The following is a 21,739-nucleotide window of genomic DNA, read 5'->3' as shown; positions in this document are numbered from 1 at the left end:
CAGGTATGTCTTTATTAGCAGTATGAAAACGGACTAATACACTTACCTAATGGGGTTGTGGTCGGTATATACTTAGCATGGTATCTGTCATTTTGACCCTCAATAAAGGTAGCTGTTATTATTTTCATCATCAGGATTATCATCATCTCATCCTATTCAGATCCTTTTCAGGTCCTTCGGCAACCCTAAAGAACTAGAAATTCCTAAGCACTCTCCTATTCGATGGTTTGGAGGAAGTGGTTTCCATCTTTTAGCAGATCTTCCTTTTTAGACCTTCCTCTTTATCTTAAGTGAGACTTCTAACTCAAAAGCTTTGAATTTAGTTTTAGTGCCAATATATTACCCACTCTACTGGCTTACCCAGTGGTTCTGGTTAGTAGGCTGTTTTTTAACAAAACCAGATCCAAACTCCTTGCTCATCAGTTCACTGCTTTGGGCCATTCATTGCTAGGGATATTGACTACTGTTCCATGTTGACAAATGAGAGAATCCTTGGCTAGTGTAGCGTGATGTATTATTTTGGGATGCCCATGCATTAAGGGACTGAGAGAAGGAATTCTGGTGTCTGATAAAATGAAATAGAATCTGGGTCATGGCATCATTGTTTTATCCAGCAGGCTTCTGGGAAGGCGACTTTCAGAAACTTCTTAGGACATTGGCAGAAACTCTGAGGTGAGACCCCTGAGTGAATTGGTATGGTTTGTTTTCCTAGAATCTCTGCTAAGAGGAGGAGCAATGTTTATTGCTGAAAAACATGAGTGTAGTATAACCTAAGGAGAGGCTTATCAGAAGCGCTCTGAGTCTAGAAGAGCATTCTGCTTGGGATCTGAAAGCAAAGCACCGGTGTACAAGTAAAATATCATGCTGCAGTTTCACTATCTACTGTCCCCATTGTTCCACTTCTTGGATCAGCGCTATTCTCTTTGAGGGCATTCCTGGCAACTTCACAGTTAGATTCAATGAATTCATTTTATTTTTTAATTCAGCATTGTTTAATTGCCCCTGTCAAATGAACTGTGACATGGGCCACTTAGATTAGGTTCCCTATTTGGGGTGCCTATCCTGTGCTCAAAACCAGCTTATAGCTGTGGAAGACAAAGACCTCCACAGTTATAGGGTGTGGTTTCAAAAGTTTTACAGTGGAGTTACAATTCTGTTAACCCATTAAAATATAAAAGTACTAAGAATCTCTCACATTGTGTAGTATTTGACAGTGTGCAAAATATTGCACATAATTCTCTTTAGGTTATCACAGTGACCCCTATAAACCTTGTTAATTATTATACAGATTTTTCTGTATAGGGCTCTAAAACCAAAAGAGGAGAAAGTATTCAACCAAGGTCATAGCAAATCAGTAGTGAATGGCAGACTAAAGCATGAACCTATTTCTTCTGCCTCCATGTGAAAGTTCATTATACTATACCTCAGCTGCTTCCATGGATACCTTGAAGTGCACTTAAAAAAAAATACCCTAAGAGTTAAGTCATATCCAGTTAGCTTATGATATATAATTGTGGTACAAGTAGTAAATTCTGTGGTAGTCCAGAAAGGAATGATCATCATGGGCTGTAAAGACCAGGGAATGCTTTGAAGAGTAGATAAGACTTGAATTGGACCTTACATCAATGAAGGAACTGTCAAGAAGGTATTTAGTGCCTGTTCTTTTGAGTGACAGAGTTTTCTTGTGCAGAGGGCTTTGTGCAAGTTCTAGGCTCCATGATGGTGATCTTACTCTGTCTGTTATCATCCTAAAGAAGCATTTCATTCTCTTCTCTGTTCTGTGCTCTAGGGATATCTGTGGTCCACATCAGCATCCTAGTTCGTGTACCGATATCTTCATGCAGTATTTTTTTCCACCAAAGTATTCTTAAGGAGAAGAGTGTACATATGTAACCCAATAGTTGCTGCCCTTCACTTGAAATATTTTGAAGTCTTATGTTTTGATTCTAATATATATATATATATATATATATATATATGATTTACATTTTTCCCATAATATTTGTAATTATTTAATGTAAAAGCCCTTAAAAAAGAAGGGGAAAAAAACTCTGAGTAAAAGTTACACTTCAAGAAAATGAGCTATATTTACCCCTCCCCATTTAAAAAATTGAGGTACAATTCACAAAATATAAGATTCATCATTTTAACCATTTTAAGATGTACAATTCGGTGCCATTAAGTGCATTCACAGTGTTGTATAACCCTCACCACTATCTAATCCAGAAATTTCTCATCACCCCAAAAGGAAACCCTGTGCCCATTCTTCATTTCCCTTTCCCTCAACCCTGGTAACTACTAATCTACTTTCTGTTTTATGGATTAACTTATTCTAATATTTAATAAAAATGAAATCACACAATGGTGTGATTGATTTCTTTGACTTAGTATAATGTTTTCAAGTTTAATAATTTAATAATTCATGTTGTAGTGTCAGTACTTCTTTCCTCTTTATGGCTGAATAATATTTCATGTTTATCCATTCATCAGTTGATGGACATTTTGGGCTATTTCCACCTTTTCCCTATTGTAAATAGTGTTGCTATGAACATTCATGTACAGGTTTTCACTTGAACACCTGTTTTCAGTTCCCAGAATGGAATTGTTGGATCATGATAACTCTATTTCTGAGAAACTACCAGACTGTTCTCTACAATGCTGCACCATTTTACATTCCCACCAAGAATGTATGAAAGTTTCCATTTCTCCACAAGCTTGCCAACACTTGTTGGCAATAGACAACAGTCCATCCTTTTTTAAATTGTAGCTATCCTAGTGGGTATGAAGTGATATCTCATTGTGGTTTTGATTTGCATTCCCTTAATGACTAATGATGTTGAGCATCTTTTTATGTGCTTCTTGGCTATTTGTATGTGTTCTTTGGAGAAATATCTATTCAAGTCCTTTACCCAATTTTTAATCCTGTCGTATTTTATTGTTGAGTTGTAAGGGCTGTTTATATATTCTGGGTAAATAAACTCTTATGAGATATATGATTTGCAAATATTTTCTCCCATTATATAAATTATTTTCATCTTTTTGGCAGTGTCCCTTGATACACAAAGGTTTTAGTCTTGATGAAAGTCAATTTGTTTTTTCTTTGGTTACTTGTGCTTTTGGTGTATATCTTAAAAATCCTAAAAATCCTTGCTTCGTCTAAGGTCATGAAGATTTATGTCTATGTTTTCTTCTAACAGTTTTATAGTTTTATCCTTTGGACTTTGACCCATTTGAGTTAATTTTTGTGTAGTGTTATAATGTTAATGGTAGAATCTAGGTGGTGGGTTCTCTGTAAAATCCTTTCAACTCTCAACTTCACCATATGTTTGAAATTTTTCTTAACAAAATATTGAAGGGAGAAGGAAACCAAATTTAGAAACTTAGTGTTTAGAAATGTACTATTTCTTCTTTGAGCATCCCCTCTTCCCCACCTTCTCCACAGCTTCAGAAGAGAATCATAATATAGGTTAAAGGCAATTGCTGGGCAAGGAGAACGTAGCAGGAGTTCACTCACCAGGCTCCAAGCTAACATAAAAGCTTTCTGTTAACCCCAACTCGTCTGTTAGCCTGTAACTTTCTGTTCTGTCACCCCGAATCTTTCCTCCACAATATGCCCCTAAGAAACTTGCCTTTCCATCCCCAATGTTATCCCCAGTTGCTGTTTCTGTTAGATAAATGTCTTATTACCCTGAAATGACTTCACCTTTGTCATTCTAAAGAACGATCTAATTTTCATCTGAACAAAGGCATTTTTGCGGAAAGAAAACTCAATTGAGAATCCGGAAACTTGTATTCTAGAGTAGACTCAGTCAGGTAAGTGACTCGTCCACGGTCAAATAATTGATAAATGGTAGAAACAGAGTTTGGATCCAGAGCACCTTATTCTAGTTTATCATACTACTGCTCTTTAGAACCTAAAGGAATGTATGGTGGAGTTTCAGAAAGCAAGGATATATTTCATCACTCAAATTCTGCTGCATGGACAACTACCTACTTTAGAATCTAGCTCTGTAAGTAAAATCAACTTTCGAGGGAAGGGAGTCCACAGCCGGTTTTCAGTGGTGCATAAGAACAGTTTCAACCCTCTTATCTTCTACTTTACCTACAAAAAAGCACCAAGAAAGTTGGCTATGAAAGATGAATTTTTATGCCATATATCAGATGAAACCTTCTAGGATTCAGGATTCCCCTTTAAACTTTTAATCATTCTGTATTTTTAATAAGCTATTATAGGGTCCTTCTTAAACCAGTTCCCTAGAAAAGGTGTGCAGGGGACCCAGAATTCCAATTTACGTAGGAACTTAAATCCCAAAGGGTTCTGGCTGATGGTCTTTGTTTCCTGCCTCCCTAAATTTACATTAGGGTAAAAGATTATGTTTTAGGAGTGTTGTCTTGCTCCCCAGAATATAACTATATTTTCCCCTAGCATTCAGTACAGTATGTAGCATCTAGTAAGCATTCTGTGAACTTCTGATGAATTGTTGGCTTCCTCACAGCAGGGTCTGGAATTGCTCATCTCTGTACACCCATCTCCTAGTACAGCATCTCCTAGCATATAATAGGTTTTCAATAAGGTTTTTAAAAATTAATTGCATTGATATTGTTGCTTCGCTTTTAGGTGAGTGCCTGTCCTTTTAACTAGGCGTTTCTCCAGTCAAGACTGTCAGAGCCCTGAATGAGTCATTGAGTCAGGATTAGAGGGTTAATGATAGCCCAGAAAAGATAGGCACCGCTTATTAGCTGATTCATGGGGCTAATGTCAGCTCTTTTAGGGGAGGTGGCCTAGATAAATCAAAGTCTGGCAATAATGAACCCATAGCCTGCAGACAACAAAAATTATGGACCTTTCTGAACTCCTGCAAAGGAAATGAAAAACTCTTTAATCAGATTTCTGGACTTGAAACTAGGGATTTTTGTAAGGATGCTGTATTTCAGACTGCCAACATGGAATTGGGGAGCACGATCATCAGAGAAAGGTTGGAAGAAGAGGGGAAGATAATAGGGACTTAGCTGGAAGAAAGAAAAGGGAAAAGGTTGCCCGGAAAGCAGAGAGAAAGATGACCTGAAACAACAGTGACCATGTTCTCACCTTAGTTTTGTGATTGGTCAATGATCTGGTGGCAAACGAACTTTTGGCTAGAGAGCTATATCCTCAGAGTGGCCAGAATATCCACTGTCTTAGGTTTGACTTCAGTAGTTGTCATTTTCACAATTCTTTTGTAGTCATATGAGATGGGATCCAAAGTGAGCTTTACATGTTTTGTGGAGAAGAGGGGAAGAGGCATTAAACAGTCTCCTTCTCTACGGTAAAGATTCTCAGAGGCATTTATCACGTTTTAGAGAGGGTTCCCCCTTGTTGATTACAGATGTGGCTGTGAGCTCTAAAATCTAGGGCATACTTTATGTATTTATAAATATATATTTTTTGAGACAGGGTCTCCATTCTGTTGCGTAAGCTAAAGTATAGTGTCAAGAGCATGGCTCCTGGAGCCTTACCCTCCTGGGCTGAAGTGATCCGCCTGCCTCAGCATCACGAGTAGGTGGAACTACAGGCACACGCAGCATGCCCAGCTAATTTTTTTTTTTTTTTTTTTTTTTAGAGACAGGGTCTCACTATGTTGCCCAGGCTGGTCTCGAACTCCTCGGCTTAAGCAATCTTCCTGCCTTAGTCTCTCAAAGTGTGGAGATTATAGGCATTAACCACCACACCCAGCCCATCTAGGGCATTCTTGAGTGGAGTCTAACCTCAGGAAGAAACAAAGGTCATTGCAGTGTCAATATTACCCAAGAATTTTCTATAGGTATGTTGGGTGGAAGTTACATAAAATCAGTGCAGTTGGTTACAACCTCATGTCCTTTTCCCCACCTTCATGGATTTATAAAAAGACTCACTTAAGATGTACCATCACTGTGATCTCTCCTTGTTCACATGAGCTTAAATATAGGATAACTAGATCCAGTTGTTATTCTTAGAGAACACTACAAGGCACTTTCTTCCAGTGATGACTACTGAATCATTCAGCATGTATGTTTTGAGTGACAGCTTTCTTAGGTACTGGGGATTCAATGTTGAGATAGACAGATTTAGTCCCTAGTTGTACCTTACCAGTGTACAATCCTTAGGAGAAGAAATATCCTATCTTGTTTAAATCTGTTCTTTAAATCAAGTGCTGGAAATTACTTCAGATATATTGCTCTGAATTTTGTGCCTGTGTAAGATCTCATCATTCATTGTTTACAGGGGAACCAGGAGACAGAGAACTAGCTCTATCCCAACTCCCCCTCCCAAATAACATCAGGAAATGGAACCAACAGCATTCTGGATGATATAATTGGGAAGTGCCAGAATCTGTTACATAACCTGTGAAAAATTCTGCCTTGGGGTTGCAGTTAGAATTGTCAAGTTTTAAATCTTCTCCTCTGTGTCTGTTTTCTGCTTCTGCCCTTCTGGGAAAGGATAGAGCTTACTGCCCTGAAGTTAGTGGCATCTTCCCCATAGACAGGAGTCAGCCTTCCTGGAGCAAATTTGGAAACAGAGATTCCCATATCTTCCTATCTTCGTCCTCTCTGCCACACTTCACTTAGTCTTGAGTCTGAGTTCTTACTGCATGGAGGGTGTTAGCAATTACAGAGATGCATGTGATAGGCATGTTGCACTCATAGAATTTAGTGAGGTTAGGGTGATGGAATATATACAGTAAAAAACTAAAAAGCAAGATGAGTGATGTTTGTGCAGTGCGAGGTAGCATGACAATAGAAACAGCGGTGACCTTTTAGTTAGAAGATCCAGGTTCAAAGTCTGAGTTTTATGTTCATGAGCAAATGTACCTCTTTTGGCTTAGTTTACTCACCTATAAAATGGGGATAATCATTTTGACCCTGCCTAACTTTCAGGGCTGAAGTGAGACTCAATTGAGATAATATATGAGAAACTTTGAGAAATGCAAATTAAAATACAAATATAGGCTTGGTGTGGTGACTTATGCCTATAATGCCAGCACTTCGAGAGGCTGAGGCAGGAGGGTTGCTAGAGTCCAGAGTTTGAAACCAGCCTGGGTAACATCACGAGACCCTGTCTCTAAAAATACGTGAATGAATGAATAAATTATGAACATGTGTGGAAAGGAGTCTTGTTCCATTTTACAGATGAGGAAACAGGCCCAGAGAGATGGAAAAGCTTGCTGAAAGTACCCTGTTTTGTGGTGAAACAGCTATTTATAGTTTAAGCACAAAGTAGAATAACTTTTCTTTTTCTTCCTCCTTCATAGACTTTGTCTGCCGCAGGACTGTGAAGTAGCCCAGAATGCTGTTGACCCCATATAAGTTGTATTTTGGTAGAGTATGAGGAAGTTTAGGGGTCCATATTTTATCTTAAGGATATTCGTTATAGCATTATACCATCACCTTATTTATTGGGCTTGGCAAAAGTTTAACACAGTACTATCTGATAAAAATATAATGCAAATTGCAAATGTGAAATTTTAAGTTTTGTAGTAGCCACAGCAAAAAAAAAAAAAAAAGTGAAAGGATAGAGATAAAATTAATAATGTACTTTATTTAACACACTGTATCCATAATATTCTCATTTCAACATGTAATCAATATAAAACAAATTGTTAATGAAATGTTTTACATTCTTTTTTCATACCAAATCTTTGAAATTGAGCATGTGTTTCCCCTTACATCTCACATCTCATTTGTACTTGTGGCTGATGCCACAGTATTGGAAAGCCCAGCCTTTCACAAGCTCCATTTTTCCTGCTTTTCAGTTCTGACTTTCTAACCTTCATTGCTGTCCTCACTATATTATTTTAATAGATCTGCCTGTCTTCTTTTTCTTTGGTCCCTAGAGAAGCAGGCTTCTTTTCTGCCTAAGTGTCAGCTATCCTTCCTTGGTTAGGTTAAAACAACAACAACAACAACAACAACAACAACAACAAACCAACTCCTCTGGCCACTATTTGAAATCAGCTAGTGCTGCCTAAACTATGCCTTTCCTTCCCTGTGAACATGCAAGTCTTTTGAACTGAGCTTCCCCGGCTCACTTTATTTATGTGTCTGCCTCTTCTGCTAAATTTTGTGCTCCCTAAGGACAAAGATAGTGTTTTATTCATTCCTGCAGTCGTAGCAACCTAACACAGCTTTTGGCCCCTGGTAGAAATTTGCTGAATTTTTAATACGTGAACAAAGAAATAAGCTGCTCCTGGATACCTTGCCAGCTCTTTTTTCCCCCTTGACAGCTATTTTTCTCTCTTTACTCTCTAATAACAGTTTTTGCATCAGTGCTATGGTTTGGCACATACAGGCAACTTTTGTTATTTGTGGTTTTAATTATTTACAAGAAAACATGTAGCCATATTCCATAATTCTTTCCAGAAGCCCTTTCTTTCAGTCATCTTTCAGGTTGTCTTATTTTACCTATGTCAGGAAAGCCTTTGGGATCTATTTGGAAGCCTTGCTCCTTAGCTGCCTATTTCTTGATTCCTGATGTCTTTCCCGGGTTCATTACCTCCTTTCTCTTTCATACCTGCCTTTGCTGTCTCTATCTGGACCTTCCCTTCATCTTGAGTTTTTTATGCAGTGTCAACCCCAATGATCTCAAGGTGGAAGCTTTCAATAGCAACTTACGAAACCACAAAATCATAGACCACTGAAGTTAGAAAGTATCTTAGAGACTCAAGTCTGAAGGTTTTCACAGTTTAAAAAACATCCGATCCCTCCCCCCTCCCCCCTCCCCATGATAGGCCCCATTGTGTGATGTTCCCCTTCCCGAGTCCAAGTGAGCTCATTGTTCAGTTCCCACCTATGAGTGAGAACATGCGGTGTTTGGTTTTCTCTTCTTGTGATAGTTTGCTAAGAATGATGGTTTCCAGCTGCATCCATGTCCCTACAAAGGACATGAACTCATCCTTTTTTATGGCTGCATAGTATTCCGTGGTGTATATGTGCCACATTTTCTTAATCCAGTCTGTCACTGATGGACATTTGGGTTGATTCCAAGTCTTTGCTATTGTGAATAGTGCCGCAATAAACATACGTGTGCATGTGTCTTTGTAGTAGCATAATTTATAATCCTTTGGGTATATACCCAGTAGTGGGATGGCTGGGTCATATGGTACATCTAGTTCTAGATCCTTGAGGAATTGCCACACTGTTTTCCATAATGGTTGAACTAGTTTACAATCCCACCAACAGTGTAAAAGTGTTCCTATTTCTCCACATCCTCTCCAACACCTGTTGTTTCCTGATTTTTTAATGATTGCCATTCTAACTGGTGTGAGATGGTATCTCATTGTGGTTTTGATTTGCATTTCTCTGATGGCGAGTGATGATGAGCATTTTTTTGATTGGGGAGTTATACCTGATATAAATGATGAATTGATGGGTGCTGACGAGTTGATGGGTGCAGCACACCAACATGGCACATATATACATATGTAACAAACCTGCACATTATGCACGTGTACCCTAGAACTTAAAGTATAATAAAAAAAATAAAAAATAAAAAGTAAAAAAATAAAAAACATCCGAATTTTTTTTTCTAACAAGGATTTAGGCAGAACCCTGTATATAAAGCTGGTTTCAAAAAAATGGAGCTTCTTTGGTTGAAACAAGGTTGGAGGTTCCCAGAGATACCAGGGCTCCATAGAACATGGTTTAAGAACCACCAGTCTAGTTCAAATCCCCGACAACACAAATGGGGGAAACAGAGACCTAGAGAAGCTAAACACCTTGCTTAATTCACACAGCAAGCTAGTGACAGGATCTGGACTAGAACCCAGGTTTCCTTTCCAGGTCAGTGCTTTTTTAACCACAATTTTCTTTTAGAGCTTTATTTCCCAAGGGGAGGAAACAGTAACAATGAGTCTTTATTTTATTGCCCTTGATGAGATCTGACAGAGTCCACCTCTCCTTCCCCGCTAGTAAGTCAGGTTGGCCCCCTCTTTTTATTGTTTTTCTCTAGGACCCAGGCTGGGGCTTGTCTTAGCCTTTGTTCTGTTCCCAGTTTTTGTGGTGCCAAGAAGGATAGGGAGAGAGCGGATTCAGGCAGGTCATGGTGGCACAGATGTTTCCTGTCCCTTAGCCAGTCTGGCTGTGTCTTTCAGAGGAAGCCAAATGCCATGGCCAGGTGTGATTTTGGGGCCTTCCAAGCCCTTGGAGGTGGTAGTTGTTTATAACCGCAATTTCCTCATTAGCTTCTGTTTTTCACAGGCCTCTAGCCACTACCTGAGGGAATACATCTCAACCTCTATCCTAGGAATCATCAGTCATTCAGAGCTCTTTGTGGTCTGGCCATGACCTACCTCTGCATTTTATTTCCCAGTGTCTCCTTCATGTGTCCTATATTTTCTCCCAGAATGCTATGTTTTCTCCCCCTTCCTTCTCATCTTCACCTATTAAAATATTATTTATCTTTCCAGATCAAGCTTAAATGACATCTTCTTCAAGAAACCTTTCTGAATTTCCAACCTTGCGCAATCATCCTCTGTTGTAGTATCATAACTTTTTAGTCTCATCAGCCATCATTCCTTGCCTCATATTTTAGGTACAGTAACTTTGCACATACTATAAGTGTTTCTCACTATCATGCCTTTGCTTATGCTATTTGCCCAGAATTCCCTCCCCTAACTTTTACTTCATTTTTGCCTGGCTAGCTCCTACTTAAATTTAGGATAAGCTCAGGCATCACTTCTTTTAAGATGTCTTCTCTGACCCCTCCAACCTGGGTTAGGTTCTTCTCATCCTAGAGTATACCTGTCTCTTTCTGCTTACACATTATATTTTATCTGTTTGTAGCCGAGTCTCATACTTACAGCATTCCTAGAGCATCTATGCCTCTTCCTAGTTCTAGCATCTAGCAGCATCTCACTTATAGTGGATGTTTAATAAATATTTGTGGAATGAATGGGTAAATAATTGTTATGCTATTGTAATGTTTTGAGTTATTTCTGCATTTTTTATAGTTATTTGTCTACCACTAGACTACAGACTCTGTGAGGACAGGGAAAGCGATTGCTCTTTACTTGTTTTTTGTTTTGGTTTTTTTGCTGTACGTAAGGCCTTATTCATAGTAAATGTATCAGTCAGTGTTCTCCAGTGAAACAGAAACAATAGGAGGGAAAGAAAGAAAAGGAAGGAAGGGAGGTAAGCAGGATAGGAGGAAAGAAAGGAAGGGAAGGGAAGGAGAAAAGAAAGGAAGGAAAAAGGCAGGGAAGGAGAAAGGAAGGGAGGAAGGAAAGAAGGAAGGGAGGGAGGGAGGAGAAAGAGATAGAAAAATAGAGACTTATTTTAAAGAATTGGCTCAGATGATTGTGGGGGCTGGCAGGTCTAAAATCTGTAGGGCAGGCTAGAGGCTGGAAGCTTGGGAAAGAGCTGATACTGCAGACTTGAGTCTGAAATCTGTAAGACAGGGCAGCAGGCTGGGTTTCTGTGTTATAGTCTTGAGGCAGAATTCCTTCTTCTCTGCAAAACCTCAGTTTTTACTCTTCAGGCCTTAAACTGATTAGCCAAGACCCACATACATTTTCTAGGGTAACCTCCTTCATTTAAAGTCAACTGATTATAGATGTTATCACATCTACACAGTATCTTCATAGCAACATCTAGATGAATGTTTGACCAAACAACTGGGTACCATAGCCTAGCCAAGTTTGCACATAAAATTTAATCATCACAGTAGTTGACCAGTAAACATTTGCTGAATTGAAGTATGCTTTTGAATTTCTTGTCTAAAGCTCAGAAAAAAGAGAACAATTTTCTTTTTTTCCCAGCAATAATTTGAACTCAATAACCTTAAAATCCTCAACTCTGAACAAAAAAATAACAACATTCTTTGAAATACATTGAATTTTCAAGAATTAAGAGAATCTCTGGAGGCTGAAAATAAAAACAGACTGAGTAGTAAGCCTATAAGATGTTGTGTCAGGTCTCTTGGGATATCTGTCTTGGTAATGTTGGGGCTTGGATTGTAATACCAACACAGCAAAAGGAGATGATAATTTGAGTCTTCACAAGATAGAGTTAAAGCTGAGACCCACAAGTGAGGCTGGGACCCTCAGTAAAGTGGCAGATAGGAAAAAAATCTCATCTGTACATGGAGGACAACAAGAAAGTTGTCCATCTCAGCCTATGTGCTGGACAGAAAAAAATGCTGCCTTTGAGAATTCATAATCACAGACCTGTCTTCACTTGGACTTATACTGCATGGGTAATCTGAGGCCCCATAAGTTAGTTAATATAAAATTATGCCCAGCCGTTGATACCTTGGCGTGCTTATCAGAAGAAAACATAAATCTTCTTAAGATGTTAAAAAATCTAAATCTAAAATGGTAAAAAGATCTTTACTGTAAAATTAATATATTTAAAATTGTTAAGAACAAGAAAGACTTTAAAAAATGAAGAAAGACCAAGATACTGTGAACAAAATAAGGCAGATATGACAAATAGAATTTCTAGAAATAAAAAATAAAGTCATTGCCAATAGCCATATAAACAGTAGATTAGACATTGCCAAAGAGAAAGCCAGTGAACTGGAAGGTAAAGCTGAAATTATCCATGATGCTTCTCAGAGAGACAGAGAGAAGAACATGCAAGCAAGGTTAAGAGACATGGAAGATACAATGAGAAGATTCAATATATGTCTAGTAATATTTATAGAAGGAGGGAATAGAGAGGATGGAAAAGAGATAATATACGGAGGTAATGGTTGAAGTTTTTCCAAACTTAATAAAAGACATCAATTGGGAAGCACATCAAAGTTCCAAAAAATAAAGCCAGATCTAGACATGTCGTAGTGAAGTTGCAGAGCATCAAAGACAAAAAGTAGGTCTTAAGAGCATCCAAAGATAAAAGAGATATCCTACAAGGAATCACAGCTGGACTGAGAGCAGGCAAAATAGACAAAGGAATATTGTCCTCAAAAGCTGAGAGGAAAGAACAAAACAATCTAGAATTTTCTACTTAGTTAAGCCTTTATTCAAGAGTGACAGTAAAGCTGGATACGGTGGCTTGCAACTGTAGTCCTAGCCACTTGAGAGGGTGTGGCAAGAAGATCACTTGAGCTTGGGAGTTCAAGGCCAACCTAGGCAATGTAGTGAGACCCTGTGTCTGAAGATACACACGCACACACACACACACACACACACGAGGATAAGATGGAGACAGTTATAGACAAGTTTAGGCTGGGCACAGTGGCTCATGCCTGTAATACTAGCACTTTGGGAGTTCAAGGCGAGTGGATAGCTTGAGCTCAGGAGTTTGACGCCTGTAATTTCAGTACTTTGGGAGGTCAAGGCAAATGGATCTTGATCTCATGAGTTCAAGACCAGCATGGGCAACATGGCAAAACCCCATCTCTGTGAAAAATACGAAAAATTAGCCTGGTGTGATGGTGTGTGCCTGTAGTCCCAGCTACTCAGTAGGCTAAGGTGGGAGGATCACTTGAGCCCGGGAGGTTGAGGCTACAGTGAGCCATGATCACACTCCAGCCCGGGAGACAGAGCAAGACCCTGTCTCAAAGAAAAAAAGAAAAAAAGGCGTCAAGTTTACATCTCAAAGATCGCTTCTGAAAGGACTACAAAAAGTAGATATTCTGGCTCTACCTGGATTCTGCTCCTCTGGGTTGGAACCCGGGCGCTGCCAAGATGCCGGCTTACCACTCTTCTCTCATGGATCCTGACACCAAACTCATCGGAAACATGGCACTCTTACCTATCAGAAGTCAATTCAAAGGACCTGCACCCAGAGAGACAAAAGATACAGATATTGTGGATGAAGCCATCTATTACTTCAAGGCCAATGTCTTCTTCAAAAACTATGAAATTAAGAATGAAGCTGATAGGACCTTGATATATATATAACTCTCTACATTTCTGAATGTCTGAAGAAACTCCAAAAGTGCAATTCCAAAAGCCAAGGTGAGAAAGAAATGTATACATTGGGAATCACTAATTTTCCCATTCCTGGAGAGCCTGGTTTTCCACTTAACGCAATTTATGCCAAACCTGCAAACAAACAGGAAGATGAAGTGATGAGAGCCTATTTACAACAGCTAAGGCAAGAGACTGGACTGAGACTTTGTGAGAAAGTTTTCGACCCTCAGAATGATAAACCTAGCAAGTGGTGGACTTGCTTTGTGAAGAGACAGTTCATGAACAAGAGTCTTTCAGGACCTGGACAGTGAAGGGAACCCGGGCAGCCACCGTCTCCAGAGCCCTGGGCAGCATTTTCCAGCGAGATGTACACAATCTTTTGCCTTTACTTCGTAAAGTTTTATACAGAAGAGAGAAGAGCATGTCTTTACTTGAAAAACTCTTGATCAGTAATTAGGGTGGGAGACAAGAAAGTGGGTTATCAAGGGTGATTTGAAGTTTTCTGCAGCATTAAGCTGGCGCTTAATAAGAATAAGTCATAATAAATAAATTTCTAACATTCCATGTAAAAAAAAAAAAAGTAGATATTCTTCAGGAAGCAGGAAATTGAATCCAAAAGGAAGTAGTGACGTGAAAAAATCAAAATTGAGCAAAAAATATTCGTAAACGTGGGTAAATCTAAAGCAAAACAAAACAAAAATAGAAAAAAAACTTGACTGTACAAAGTGATAAAAACAATGACTAATTCAGGGCATATAAAAATGAGGTGAAATTAAAACATTGCCTAATAATATGTCACATAGGAGGAGAGTAAAGAGAGAAGGGGAATGACCAGTCCTAAAGTATACTAAAACTAGGGAGGAGAGTAGAGCTACTGATTAAAGTTATATTTAGGTAAGTAAAATATGTACTTTTTTAAAAAAGAAATTAAGGCTAACCACAAAAAGAATAGAAATAAAATGTGTAATTGCTAGATAATTAAAGGGAAATGACTTGTGCAAGGGACCCCTGTACAAGAAAGATGAACTCAGCATTATTTGCAATAAGAAATTTCAGAGTAAACTAAATGTTCATTATAACAGATAAATTGTGATGTATTCAAAGAATAAAAATAAATAGGCCAGGGTTTTGTATATTACCATGAATACATGTCAGAAATATAACACTGAGTGGGAAAAATGCAGGTCGTAGGCAGATAGATATAAAATAGCATCACTTATATTAAACCCCAAACAAGCAAAACAGTACTATATTCAGTCTATGGATATATACACATGTAGTAAAACTATATAAAAACACATACAGAAACAAAGAATGTTAATTAAGAATAGTTATCCCTAGAGAAGGGATATAGAGGAATAGGATTGGGGAGGAATATGCAAGCGATTTCAACTGTGTATATTAATATAGAAAAAAATTAAGATCAAGTAGCAAATAAACAAGTGTTTGTTATATTCTTTAAATATCGCTGTATGACAAATAATGAACTTAAGTTTGGAGTAATGTATACAGCTGCTGAAGATTTTTTTTTCTTTTCGAGATGGAGTCTCACCCTGTCAGCCCTGGCTGGAGTGTAGCAGCACGATCTTGGCTCACTGCAACCTCTGCCTCCCGGGTTCAAGTGACTCTCCTGCCTCCCAAGTAGTTGGGATTACAGGCATGTGCCACCATGCTTGGCTAATTTTTTGTATCTTTTTCACCATGTTGGCCAGGGTAGTCTCGAGCTCCTGACCTCGTGATCCGCCTACCTTAGCCTCCCGAAGTGCTGAGACTACAGGCGTAAGCCACCACGCCCAGCCAGCTGCTGAGGATTCTAAGTTTATTTGTTCCACAGTAAGGCATAATATAAAGTGATGGAACAAATTTAATACTGCTGGGTCTGATTAAAATTTATAACTTTGAAGAAATAAACAGACTTGCATTTCTCCAAGATTCTGTTTTCCCTAAGTGGTAGTTTGTCAAGAGAAAGCTACACTGAATAAAATCTCAGAGTTGTCCAACTTCCAATACTTGCTGCTTTATTCAGGTCTGATCTGACCATCTGGAAGAATTTCATTAAGTTTTAATTATCATGCACTAAGAACATAAGCAGAGCATTTTCAAAGAGGAGCCATCATGCTGAAACTGAAAACCTTATCATAGGAGGAATGTTTGAGAGAATAGGGGTAGTGTAGCCTAAAGAAGTGGTCTCAAGGGGCCCTGTTCACTGTCGCAGACAGGATGGACATGGACAAGAAAGAAGCAGACCAGTTTTATGTGGACAGAGCCAGAATCAAACAGCAAGCTTCAAAATGGCAAATATCAGCCCAGTTTGAAAAAGTCAATTGTCTAAAAAAACCCCACAAAACACACATACAAAAAACTGAGAAATTTCTCTGATATCCCCTTGTTATAAACATTACAGAGGAGATTTTTGCATTGGGGTATGAGGTGGGATATGATGATCTCCTTTTAAGTTTCCTGCACATGAATGATAGAGACAGACTAGAGTCTTTAAGTCACTCAAGTGAAGATAGTCATATACCAAACTTGTTTACACATAAGGGGAAAGCTACTCTTGGCCTCAAGATTTTAGCTGTATTTTAGGAAACTCTCTAAAGCACAGAATCTGGAAACTGGGGAAACAATATTCAAGTAGAAATCTTGCTTCTAGAAAGCACTGTCAAGGTTTCTGCTTCATCATTCCCCAAATTCCAAATTATTTGCTTCATAGATGTGCAAAAGTCCCTCTCCTGGCCCTTGACAAACCAAGAGCAAGGAACTGGCTTTATCCTATCTTATCCGTGTTGCCCTGTCACTTCCTCTCTGCCGTATGTATATTCTGTATTATATAGTAACTGCAACACCATTTGGCAATGATTTGTGAATTTCACTTTCATGCTGCACTACCTTTGTTAAAGTCAGTTGAAACACCCTTTCCACATCACATATTGAAATCCTACTGTTTAATTTCTACACTGTCAGAGCCTGAAAATATTAGAAGTCATGTGGGTAAATCCCCTCCCAAATGAGGAAAAAACAATTCAGATAAATTCCTAATGTACACAAATTTTTGAATAATGCCATATTTTAGGTGTAGTATGAAGTGGTTAATAAGATCTGCTCTGGAGTCAGTTTGCCTAGTTTCAAATCCTGAATCTGCCACTCAGTAGTTGTATGACCTTGAACAAGTTACTTAATCTCTTTGTGCCTTAGTTATCTGTAAATTTGGGAGATAATGCTATCTACCTTATATAACTGATTATGAGGATTAATTCGTAAGGTGTATAAAGTGGTTAGCACAGGTACTAGTGCTTAATAGATATTAGTTGATATTCATTTTATTGCAATTATAATTTTGGCGCCTGTACTTTAGGTAACAATGTACGGTACTTTTGTCCAACACTAATTTATTTTTATTCTTCTTTGTTTTAAAGCAGGGTAAAGTCTTTCCTTCCCCTCCCCCCTACCAAGTGCCTTTCATATAGGTGAACAAATAATAGGTGCCTACTCTAATCTTTGTTGCATGAGTAAATTAATTAGAATTACACTATATTGAAAGGTTTATAGAATATATTTCATTACAACAGCACTACATAATGGACATCTTTTCCAAGGAATGTATCCAAACACTAGGGGTAAAAATGAACTAGGTTTTCAGGCTAACCAGTCTGAGTTGGTTTTTAAAACTACTTTTTAGAGCTTTTGAATGTGAAGTGTATTTCAATGGATCATTAGAGGTGGCTGAAAGGATGGACAAATTCATGAGAAAAGAGCAAGAACAGCACTATCTATCTTTATTCTTCTCTATTAAGGCATGAGCTTATACTCTGGGCTAACCTTGGTCTAACAGAAAGGACATGATTGAGAAGACATCAGCTTTCCCACCGTGTGATCTTGGTCAACTTTCTCTCTTTAAGCCTCTGTTTCTTTGCCTGTGAGAGGATAGCATCTAAGGTCCATTTCTCTATTCAGAACCTGTGTGGTTCCATGTTGCTAAACTCAAGTGCATCTGGGAACCTGTGGCATGACTCTTCCAGAACAGTGCCAGTTCTCCTCCCAGCCTGCCAAAATTCAGTTGTTAGTGCCTATTCTAGTGAATAATATCCCCCTTAATTGGCACCAGTTGGAAAATTGTAGAATGGAATGTGCCACCTGGGTTTGGATTTGGAAATCCAAAGTATTGTTGCCTTGAGGTATGAGGATGTTTCTGCTGAGCCATGGTGGTGAGTAGGCTGATAATGCCAGCCATGTCAGTTTGCACTTAGACCAGGAAAAGAGGATCAAGTCTGCTTTGCTAACAAAAGCAGAATGTGAGATCTCTTTCATTTCCTTGCAGCAATTTGCTCTACGAACTGTGTACTGATGATGTGGTATTACAAACAGAATCAATGCATCAGCAAAATGATAAAAATAAAACTCCCTTGTGCTTCTATAATACTAAGCTGTTAACATTTTTTGTTTTCAGACAGCATCTCACTCTGTTGCTCAGGCTGGAGTGCAGTGGTGTGAACATGGCTCACTGTAGCCTCAACCTCCCAGGCTCAAGCGATCCTCCCATCTCAGACTCCTAAGTAGCTGGGACTACAGACACTAGCCACCATGCCCAACTAATTTTTTATTTTTCTGTAGAGACAGAATCTCTTTATTTTGCCCAGGCTGGTTTCAAACTCTTGGACTCAAGTAATCCTCCTGCCTCAGTCTCCCCAAGTGCTAGGATTACAGGTGTGAGCTACCACACCCAGCCAATTATTTACATTCTTTATGATACTTGATCTCACTCTTAGTGGAAATCAGGTCCTCAGTTTCTACATCCTGTTATATCACTTAGGGATTTCTATGTGTTGAATTCCAGTCTTCTTTGAATTGGAGAAGAGTTACCTTTCCTGCTCTAAGGAGGCAGCATGGTGGAATGGAAAGGGAACAAGGCCTGCCTAAACTGTTGTTTGATCTCAAACTTGTCAAATTTTCCTCTCTTCAGGCTTCTGTTTCTTCACAAGTAAAATAAGTAGAAGATCTCTAAGCAAAATTTTCCCTCTCAGAAGGCTGAGGGAATATTATCTTGTTAATTTTTCATATTATGATGTAAATAATGTATAAATTATTCAGTAATTGTTGACTTATATGTAAAATAGAACATTAAGATGGAGGATAGTCTCATCATACATTGGAAAAAACATTATTTGTCTATATTTATAACTGCCTGATCAACATTAAAAGAATGAATTCATTTTGTTGAAATGGCCTCCATTTCAAAGAACTCACACAGGAACTTTTTTTTTAACCCAGTGGTTTTTACATAAAAAGAGGAGAAAAAAAAAAAAAACCTAAAATGTGTGGCTGTGGTGCACTTGATACTTTACATTCTCATTTACTCATTCAACACACATTAGGGCACTAACATGTACCAGGCATTGTAACAGAGCTGGGCATGGGATTGATACAGTGGCTACCACCACAAGGTCGCTGTTCTCATGGAGCTTACATTTTCGTTGGGCAGATGGATAATAAGTAGTTGAAAAAATTTCTCTTTTGAAATAATGAAGAATAATAAAATGAAGAATAATAAAATATTTCAAAATAGAAATAATGAATATTATGAAGATAATATAGAGAATGATGGAGGGGGGCACAGAGGAAACTACTTTTGTTCAGATAAGTCAGTAGAAACATCGGAGGGAATGGGATTTCATGCATGATTTGGCTCTCTGTTTGTTATTGATGTATAGGAATGCTTGTGATTTTTGCACATTGATTTTGTATCCTGAGACTTTGCTGAAGTTGCTTATCAGCTTAAGGAGAGTTTGGGCTGAGACAGTGGGGTTTTCTAGATATACAGTCATGTCATCTGCAAACCAGGACAATTTGACTTCCTCTTTTCCTAACTGAATGCCCTTTGTTTTGTTCTCCTGCCTGATTGCCCTGGCCAGAACTTCCAACACTATGTTGACTAGGAGTGGTGAGAGAGGGCATCCCTGTCTTGTGCCAGTTTTCCAAAGGAATGCTTCCAGTTTTTGCCCATTCAGTATGATATTGGCTGTGGGTTTGTCATAAATAGCTCTTATTATTTTGTGATACGTCCCATCAATACCTAATTTATTGAGAGTTTTTAGCATGAAGGGCTGTTGAATTTTGTCTTTTTTTTTTTTTTTTTTTTGAGGCGGAGTCTTGCTCTGTCGCCTGGACTGGAGTGCAGTGGCCGGATCTCAGCTCACTGCAAGCTCCGCCTCCCAGGTTTACGCCATTCTCCTGCCTCAGCCTCCCGAGTAGCTGAGACTACAGGCGCCCACCACTTCGCCCAGCTAGTTTTTGTATTTTTAGTAGAGACGGGGTTTCACCGTGTTAGCCAGGATGGTCTCGATCTCCTGACCTCGTGATCTGCCCGTCTCGGCCTCCCAAAGTGCTGGGATTACAGGCTTGAGCCACCGCTCCCGGCCTGAATTTTGTCAAAGGCCTTTTCTGCATGTCAAAATCACGTGGTTTTTGTCTTTGGTTCTGTTTACATGCTGGATTACGTTTATTGATTTGCATATGTTGAACCAGCCTTGCATCCCGGGGATGAAGCCCACTGATGGTGGATACGCTTTTTGATGTGCTGCTGGATTCAGTTTGCCAGTATTTTATTGAGGATTCTTGCATTGATGTTCATCAGGGATAAAACACCTAGGAATCCAACTTACAAGGGATGCAAAGAACCTTTACGAGGAGAACTATAAACCACTGCTCAACGAAATAAAAGAGGACACAAACAAATGGAAGAACATTCCATGCTCATGGATAGGAAGAATCAATATCGTGAAAATGGCCATACTGCCCAAGGTACTTTATATGTTCAATGTCATCCCCATCGAGCTACCAATGACTTTCTTCAAAGAATTGGAAAAAACTACTTTAAAGTTCATATGGAACCAAAAAAGAGCCCCCATTGCCAAGACAATCCTAAGCCAAAAGAACAAACCTGGAGGCATCACGCTACCTGACTTCAAACTGTACTACAAGGTAACAGTAACCAAAATAGCATGGTACTGGTACCAAAACAGAGATGTAGATCAATGGAACTGAACAGAGCCCTCAGAAATAATACCACACATCTACAACCATCTCATCTTTGACAAACTTGACAACAACAAGAAATGGGGAAACGATCACCTATTTAATAAATGATGCTGGGAAAACTGGCTAGCCATATGTAGAAAGCTGAAACTGGATCCCTTCCTTATACACCTTATACAAAAATTAATTCAAGTTGGATTAAAGTCTTAAATGTTAGACCTAAAACCCATAAAAGCCCTAGAAGAAAACCTAGGCAATACCATTCAGGACATAGACACGGGCAAGGACTTCATGACTAAAACACCAAAAGCAATGGCAACAAAAGCCAAACTAGACAAATGGGATCTAATTAAACTAAAGAGCTTCTGCACAGCAAGAGAAACTGTCATCAGAGTGAACAGGCAACCTACAGAATGGGAGAAAATTTTTACAATCTACCCATCTGACAAAGGGCTAATATCCAGAATCTACAAAGAACTTAAACAAATTTACAAGAAAAAAATCAAACAACCCCATCCAAAAGTGGGCAAAGGATATGAACAGGCACTTCTCAAAAGAAGACACTTATGCAGCCAACAGACACATGAAAAAATGCCCATCATCACTGGCCATCAGAGAAATGCAAATCAAAACCACAATGAGATACCATCTCACACCAGTTAGAATGGTGATCATTAAAAAATCAGGAAACAACAGGTGCTGGAGAGGATGTGGAGAAATAGAAACACTTGTACACTGTTAGTGGGGCTGTAAACTAGTTCAACCATTGTGGAAGACAGTGTGGCGATTCCTCAAGGATCTAGAACTAGAAATACCATTTGACCCAGAGGTCCCAT

At 38.8% G+C, this 21,739-nt stretch overlaps 2 protein-coding genes across 2 annotated transcripts in view; both read left to right on the top strand.

Annotated features, from left to right (window-relative positions):
• The window catches only part of SYN2 (synapsin II), a 181,047-nt gene that overhangs the window by 97,539 nt on the left and 61,769 nt on the right, over positions 1 to 21,739 (top strand). The gene's annotated exons all lie outside the window — the stretch shown is intronic.
• On the top strand, positions 13,600 to 14,451 carry LOC111546914 (actin-related protein 2/3 complex subunit 3-like). The gene is given in 2 exon segments (XM_023218416.1): positions 13,600 to 13,847; positions 13,850 to 14,451. Coding segments are annotated over 2 exon segments (537 nt in total). The 5' UTR covers positions 13,600 to 13,643; the 3' UTR covers positions 14,183 to 14,451.

This window comes from Piliocolobus tephrosceles, chromosome 2 (assembly GCF_002776525.5).
Source record: "Piliocolobus tephrosceles isolate RC106 chromosome 2, ASM277652v3, whole genome shotgun sequence".
In the NCBI taxonomy this organism is placed as follows: Eukaryota; Metazoa; Chordata; class Mammalia; order Primates; family Cercopithecidae; genus Piliocolobus; species Piliocolobus tephrosceles.
Note: the sequence above shows the minus strand (reverse complement) of the source record. Positions and strands in the feature narration are given on the sequence as shown.